The sequence below is a fragment of the Melopsittacus undulatus genome, chromosome Z (genome assembly GCF_012275295.1).
Source record: "Melopsittacus undulatus isolate bMelUnd1 chromosome Z, bMelUnd1.mat.Z, whole genome shotgun sequence".
NCBI lineage: Eukaryota > Metazoa > Chordata > Aves > Psittaciformes > Psittaculidae > Melopsittacus > Melopsittacus undulatus.
The window spans coordinates 28227114-28234602 of record NC_047557.1 but is presented as its reverse complement, the minus strand read 5'-3'; the positions used below and the strand labels follow the sequence as shown (position 1 = coordinate 28234602).

The window sequence follows — 7489 nt, the reverse complement described above, 5'->3', positions numbered from 1 at the left end:
GCTAGGTTTATGGTTGGACTCAATGATCTTAAAGGTCTTTTCCAACCTAAACAATTCTGTGATTATACATTTTAGTGTTCAGTACATCTTCAGAGTCTGAATTTGTTCACTACAACTGGTTCTTTGAATGGTCAAGAGATACCAGACTGTTGGAGGGTTTTGGATTTCTAGCATTTTTTTAAGAGCTAAATGAAGACAAGTGACTTCCTGGAAAAATGTTTCAGTTGCTAAACCGAACAACATTAGATGCAACACTGTCAGACAAAAAAAAATATTTATGAAGGACTAATTCCAGTGTCCAAAATTGGTTCACACATATATTGCTGAACTTTCTTTATCTGTCATCCAAGTTTATGCCAGCAGCTTGAAAAACAAAAAAAAAATGTATTTTAATAATAAATGAAACCCTGCTTAAATTAAAACCCCTTGTTAGCATTTAATGTTCAACTAAGCCAAAGAATGAAGCTGTGGTGAAAGCAAACAGACATGAAATGTGAAGAATTTCTCTCCATTTACTCTGACTAAAAGCTGCGTAGCTTGGTCTGACCGCTAAACTTTTCAACAAGCAGATTCAGCTCTCAATAAAGTTAAAACTCCCTCTAATGGCAACTGGATAGAGTCTGAAAAAAAAAAATGAAAAGCATCTCACTGCATTCGAGATGTATTTTCGGCTAGGCAAAATCTGGTTAGTGTGAATGCTTTTGGAAAGTGAAACCTTAGCCAGCGGCCAAGACTCCTTTAAATTACAACAGATTTGTTTAGACTCCTGACATAAAAATTTTATGTGCTTTGTAAGATGTGCTCTTTAAAAATTTACATCTTACATAAAATGTGTTTTCTCCAATGTATCTGTTGCTTTAAGAAAATGGCTTAGAAAATCACCCAGGGCAGAGCGCTCCTCCCCTCCATGAAAAGGGTCTTGCTATTCAGCAGCAGCACTCAACAGAAACAGTAAACACTGTCAGAGATAGTTACAGGATCAGAAACTCTCAGGCTCAGGTTTACTCATAGCAAAATAAGCATTTAACCTGTCCAGCAAGTGTAATAAAATAAGAAAATTCTACATTCTGCTCTCAAGTACCAAAAAGAAATTGTCATTAGAAAACAATAAAAATTGAGAACAAACCACATCTCCTTTTAATTGGCAGAGTGGTGTCCACAGGATAAAAATATTAGGGAATCAAGGTAACCAAAGGATTGCTGGCTAGCACTAGATACACTAGCAATAATATACAAGGAAAAACTTCCAAAATCAGGAATTTATAAAGCTTCAAGCTCAGTCATAATGACAGCTGATCACACTTTTTTCTACAGCTTTGAGGGCATTTCAGGTTCCCAGGTAAATTCTAGCGGTTAATCTCCTTTATTTTTGCTATCCCTGCAAAACAGCATGGAATTACTGAGAGATCACAACTTGATTTCTCATTAGCAGTGATAATTATGTGAGTCATTTTTACAGCCTAAGGGTCATTTCAATTACCCCAGCACAAGAATCACAGGAAAATATACTAGGGGATGGAAATCCAAAGTAAAGTCAGATATAGAAACATTAAACATTTTATTCAAAACCTGATTTTTAAAAAATGCTGACTTTTAATCTGAAAGCTCACGAGAGCCATTCTCCTCAAATCCAATCTAGTAACTCTTCTACTTTAGGAACAGAAGCTTTTACAGAGAGGTGCAGAATAAACCAGCCATTCATGCTAGCATGCACTCCCTGTTCAGCGTATCAGAATAGGAAAGGCATTTGGAATCTGATCCAAACCTTGCTTAAGTTATTAAAAAAAAGTCTTGCACATCCATACTAGTGTATGTGTACCTTTGTTACCCTCCTTGTATTTACTGGAGGTTCAAAGCCACTTACCCCACCAAGATAACTAGAAACTAAATTGATAATTGCAGAAAAAAACGTAAGTATATTCTGAAAACAGAGCATACTCGCCTGTGAGATACTAGAAACAAAAAAGGCCAGGAATAAGTCTATGCTTGTAGGCAATCTCATTTTATTTAATGGCTTGAAGTGCTGCTTAAAATAACACTTTTACAGTCTATACATGCAGTTTCCATTTAAAAAAAAAAATAAATATCTTTTTTTTTTCAAAATCATGCATATTTATGCAGATCATTTTGAGATAAAAGAATTACCATTTACAGCAGAAATTCCTTTTTAAAAAATATTTTAAAAGATAAGGCAGGCAGTAGCAATTCTTCAGAAGGCAAAGCACACAAACTCTCTACACTGAAGGTATAGTTTATTCACTGAGAGACATTAGTAACTGCAGAAGGTCATTTAAGGATGGATTCAACTGAAAATGACAGTGGCTCAGTTGTTGGAAGTTTTGCTGTTGCCTGTTTGGCCCCAGAAAAGTCTTTTGTGCATTTATCTGTTGAAAACTTGCATTTTTGGTTCTCTTTAATAGTACACTCCCTGTATTTCTTAGAAGCATCTTCAAAATTCTCTTTCACAAATGATGTTCTCACCTCTGCTCCTGACCTGTCAGGAAACGTTTGGTGGAACATCAACTGAAATGGACTGTATTTGAGAGGAAGTTTGGTACTAGTTTTGCTGATCTTGCTTAATAGCTGCTCCTGATGAGCCAGAGAATCCTTATTAGAAATCTGAGAGAAAGTCCTTTTTGGAGGAGAGAAAGCTGATCTTTCACGAGCTTCCTGAGGAAGGCATGGTATCTCATTACATGGCTGCTGAATGTCTTGAGCATGGGTCAGAACAAGCGAATTTTCCAGTTTTGGAGGCATGATGTCATGCTCAGTATTTGAACAGTCCTGACTTTGTGACACCTTAGCATCCCAACCTGCCCCAGGTTTGAGAGCTTGGACAGTAGTAGCATTTAACAGGCATTGCTGGTAGAGGAGAGCATCACTAATGGGGCCACATTTTGGCCACATTAAGAACCTAGAAGGCAGAGGATACTGCCTGTAGGTAGTAGCTACACTGACATTTGAAGAAATCAGTTCCATGTTGCTGGATCCTGAATACTGCATGGTTAGATCAAGGCAGGTCGGTAAAAAATTGCAAAACTCCTTGTTTGGAGTATCAACTTGAGTAGTGTTGAAGGCTGTCTTATAGGAGTTGTATTCAGCTCCATGCACCATGCGGTTAGGGAGGAAAAGGGCAGCTGCTTGTGTAGCTTCCATCATCTCCCTCTCTTTATACTCTCTCTCTAGCATAATGTTCTCCAACTCTTTATCAGCAAAAGCCCGTCTCTTTCTCATCCTGTCACTTACAGGGGGTGGCAAGGATGAATTCCCTCCCAGGTAATGATCTGTTGGAATAGGACGGTAACCTAGAACAACAAAGCAGCGTTAGGAATGAGGCTGCATAAGAAAACCATCAATGTGTTTGTAACAGGGCTCTGTTTGAAGCCAATCCAGCCAGGCGCGGAGCACTTGCTACAAACCATGGACACCACCAGCTCCTGTCAAAACCACGTCATGGAGCCTTAGCTCCCTGCGCCATCAGGCACATTCTGCACAAGTTCTTCAGCACAGATAAGCCAACCCTGCCCCCCTGACATGTGTAGTCTCCTAGCTGATTAGTAACTTTGAAAAGCTATTCCGAAACAGCAGATTGAGGAAAAAAAATTAAGGGGTAGGGGGGTATGTGTGTGTGTGCGCGCAAAACCCTGCTGTGTGTTATGACTGGTATTCCACCATGCAGATTAAGGAGATAACCATCTATTTTCAACAAATACAGAAAGTATTCAAACATTTTATTTCTTCAGAACTAAAAGAGAACTTCAATAAAGATAGAAAGCCAGTCTCATGTATACTCGATTACCAGGCTACCTAGATTTATTTATTATAACCAGCAAGGTCCAATCCCATTTGCTCTACTCAGACAAGTAATCCCATCAGATTAATGGAACTGCTTACAGGAGTAACAAGAACAGGGTTTTACCTGCTTTCACTCCCATTCCTCTCACACAGGTTTCCCCATTGCCAAGGCAGATATCTATACCTACAGCTGATGCCTTTTCTATTCTCTAAAGATGAATCACTACGTACACATTGCTACAGATGGTAGAAAATTCGAAGGAGAACTAGGAGAAAAGAAAAAGAAAGTTAAGATAAATTAGAGGAAAGAATACAGAAGAGATATTTTTGTTTGTTTTTAAATGGTGAACTGTAGATGAAAATTAAGAGGCTTCTAACAGGACAGGATTTTAATTGTGCGGTCACAGGCAGAGAAAAGTGCTTTCTATTTTGAAAAAGAAAAAAAAAAGAGCTAGATTTGAGAATTGTAATGCTTTACAGGACTACAGTTTGGAAAGTAACTAGAACATATGCAGAAATAAGTTTGGGCATGATCCCAAGAGGGAGTGGGGAATAAAAATACACCCTTTCACTAAAATATCAATCTTTAAAGTTTCATTCTTCCGCAGTTAATACTTTCAAGAGAAAAAAAAATAAAAGGAAAAAAAAAAGGCAGATTATCATGCATCTCTTATACTTCATAAAGCTGCAAATAGTGCTGCTGTGTCAGATCAGATCAAAAAACACAGAGATAATAATTTATCTACTCCTGTGCTGATAAAAACACCCGCAAACAAATTACCCTGCCCTGCAAAACGCTGCTGGGTAGTCATGTAAAAAGAATGTCAGCTTGTAACAGTAACTCTCAAATTTCAAATTACACTTGCTAGCATTTCAGGCGTTATTGGAGGGGGGAGGGGGGGCAATTTAAGTTCTGCCACATCGATCCCAGCCACGAAGGGCAGGAGGCCTGCGCCACACGGCGCCAGTCGCCGGTTTGCTTTAACGCCATTCGGCGCTTATTTCGGGAAATAACGCTGCATTTCACGCGTACCCGAGAGTAGCCGCGGCTCGGGCGGAAGGTCCAGGTTTTCCTTGGGGCGGAGCAGGGTTTCCCAGCTGCCAGCCGGGGCTGCGGAGCTGCCCGCGGAGGAGCGGGGGGTACGCTTACCTTCCAGGATGCTCTTGGCCAGGAGGCTGGGCGTCCGGACGTGCCTCTGGTAGACGGCTTTGCGCTCCAGGCTCGCCTGCTTCCCCGCTAGCCCCTTCTTGTCCTAGGACAGCGATCGGGCGGCCCCGTCAGTCATGGAGCCGCTCGCTCCGTCCGTCCCGTCCCTTCTCGTCCCTACCCCTCTTACCTCCGTGGCCTGCTGCCGTCGGAGGGCCACCTGGGCGGCCATGACACGCTGCCGCTCCACCACCAGCAGGCAGTTGGCGCACTGGCAGTCGCGCCAGCGGCAGAACCGCTTGTGTCCCTTCAGGCACGACACCACGCCGTGGTTCCGGCACCGGGCGCACTTGGGCGTGCGGCTCAGCTTCCGCGGCTCGCCCCTCCGCGGGGCCGCCGCCGCCGCTTCTTCGCCTTCCTCCTCTTCCTCCTCCGGGCCGGCGCCGCTGCTGGGGGCCTCGGCCGCCTCCCCCTCCACGCTCTCTACGTCGATCTCCCAGTCGGCAGGGGCACGTCCTTCAGCCATGGCTCCGTGACAGCGCAGCTGCAAGAGAAGGGTCAGGTCGCTCGTCCCCTCGGCGGGACGGCAGCCGGGGCACACCCGCTTCGTAGGTGGCCGCCTCGGAATCGACCGGCCCACCAGCAGCCCCGAAGGGATGCGCCCCGATCGGGAACTCACGGCAGAGCCTTCCTGGGATATCATCTACCCCTTCACCGTCTGCTCGGCCCTATTCTTCACGCTCCACGAAGGGCTTAGCTCAACCTCGACGGTCGCTCCCTCTCTTCCCCCCACCGCCAGACACTGCTCGCCGCCGAGGTGAGAGCGGAGCTGTGCGCGTCCCCAGCGGCGGTGGGAGCAGAAGGAATAGTCTGCCAGGTCCTCACAGGGACCTATTTGTTTCAGGATCCTGACAACCTCTCTGTTCACCACGTTCAGACGTAGGGGACAAATAGGGAATGCCTGGGCACCACATACCCCTGCCGTCCGCTCCCGCCACTCGGGACAGCAGGATGAGCTCTTGCAGCTTTTTGCACCGCAGAAGCAGCTCCATTGGACCCCCGCCTTCTCCCACACGACCTACCCATCCTTCCTCCCGCACTTTGCACTTACCCGGGTTCAGCGCCCGAGGCCGGCAGGCGGAACGAGTGCACGCAGCCCTCCCTCTTCCCACAGCTCGTAGGGCTGCCCAAGAGCGGCCGTAGGCAGGAGGGCACCCCCGGTCCCCGCACCTCGGGGTGGTGCAAGGCTCCGGGACGCGGCGCCGTCGGGGGGTCACTGAGTTCCGCGGCGGGTCGGGCCGGGCCGGGCGGGGCCGCGCTCTCCGCAGCAGCGCCGTAGATGGCACCCGCGCCGCCCGTCGCGCGCCCGTCCCGCGGCACAGTGCCCGCCGCGCCCGACCCGCCGCGTTTTCAGCGCCGGCCGCCGCCGCTCTGATTGGCCTGAGCCGCCCCGGACACGCCCCTTGTTCCCCCCCCCCCGCGTGTGCCAGCCGCCACCCGCCCGCTCGTGGGTGCGGGCGAGGGAGGGGGGCTCAGAGGGGTCTTGGGGGTGCGCTCAGAGGCCTTATCGGGAAGCGCGTGCTCGATCCCTGATGGTGGGGGGGAAATGGAGCTTGAAAGGAAGGAAAAGGCAAAAAAAAACCCAGTAACGCGCGTGGTGGTGCCAGCTTAGAAGCCAGCGGCGCGGGGGAGCTGCGTCCCCGCTACGGGGGAGCGTCCCGAGTCCACACGGCTGGGACAGCCCCGTAGTTTTCGTTTGCGGTCGTTCACCTCTCTCGAGCAGCGACGTGCCAATGTGCACCCACCGGGCCCGCGGCAACGACCTTTTCTCGCGCCTGAAAATGCAATGGGATCGGTGTTCCCTTTCTGCCCTATCGGGAATTAGGGCGAGGAAAATGTCCGTTCATTATTTTTAGCGCTACCTCCCCTCATTGGCGTTTTCCACCGAGCACCGAGATGTTGAGTGACTTCCCCCCCCCCTCCCGCTCACTGACGGAGGCCGCTCTTCTGACTCTGGGGAATACCCTCGGTCTCCCAAAACAGGGAGCAATAGAGATCGTAACACACGACGTCTCGGCCGTGCCGGCAGGGTGCGGGAGCTCGGTACCCTCGTCGGTGAGAACGGGAATTCCCACGGGACGGGAGCCGGGCAGGGGAAGCGCGGGTGAGTTTAAACAGAGTATTCCCAGGAGGAAACAAATAAAATTAATAATAATAATAATCACAACAAACAAAACAAAATAAAAGAGTGAGAAAAGGCACGGGGGGCAGGAGGGAGCAGGGGACAGCATCATTTCCCCACCAGCGCGCGGAAAGTATGGCCAACGCTGTTCTCCAAAAAGGAAAAAACATTCTGCCTTTTCTAGGAGCAGAGCGTGTGTACAATAAATACCGGCAATGCTCATGTATATAATAAACACGGACATTCGTTCACGGTGAGCACACGGACCGGCTGCCGGCAGCCGGTTCGGCAAGGAAAAGCCCTGCTCTCGCAGCGCTTCGGAAGAGAGGCCAGCTGCCGAGAGGCGCGGGCGGCGCTGTGAGACC

The 7489-nt window shown here is 48.1% G+C and overlaps 1 protein-coding gene across 1 annotated transcript; it reads right to left on the bottom strand.

The window, feature by feature from the left end:
• Positions 1 to 2286: 2286 nt before the first annotated feature.
• DMRT2 (doublesex and mab-3 related transcription factor 2) lies at positions 2287 to 6092 on the bottom strand. Its single transcript, XM_005155013.3, has 4 exons — positions 6054 to 6092; positions 5133 to 5486; positions 4946 to 5048; positions 2287 to 3305 (listed from the first exon to the last, which is right to left on the bottom strand). The coding sequence occupies exons 2-4, from the start codon at positions 5466 to 5468 to the stop codon at positions 2287 to 2289; spliced, it is 1458 nt and encodes a 485-aa protein (XP_005155070.2). The 5' UTR covers positions 5469 to 5486; positions 6054 to 6092.
• Positions 6093 to 7489: the final 1397 nt, after the last annotated feature.

What these genes read in the sequence shown, in the direction of transcription:
- DMRT2 (XM_005155013.3), bottom strand. Translation starts at nt 5,468, where the DNA reads ATGGCTGAAGGACGTGCCCCTGCCGACTGGGAGATCGACGTAGAGAGC. An exon ending in GACGGCAGCAGGCCACGGAG is followed by an intron (nt 5,049 to 5,132) that starts GTAAGAGGGGTA and finishes TCGCTGTCCTAG; the next exon opens with GACAAGAAGGGGCTAGCGGG. An exon ending in GGCCAAGAGCATCCTGGAAG is followed by an intron (nt 3,306 to 4,945) that starts GTAAGCGTACCC and finishes TTGTTGTTCTAG; the next exon opens with GTTACCGTCCTATTCCAACA.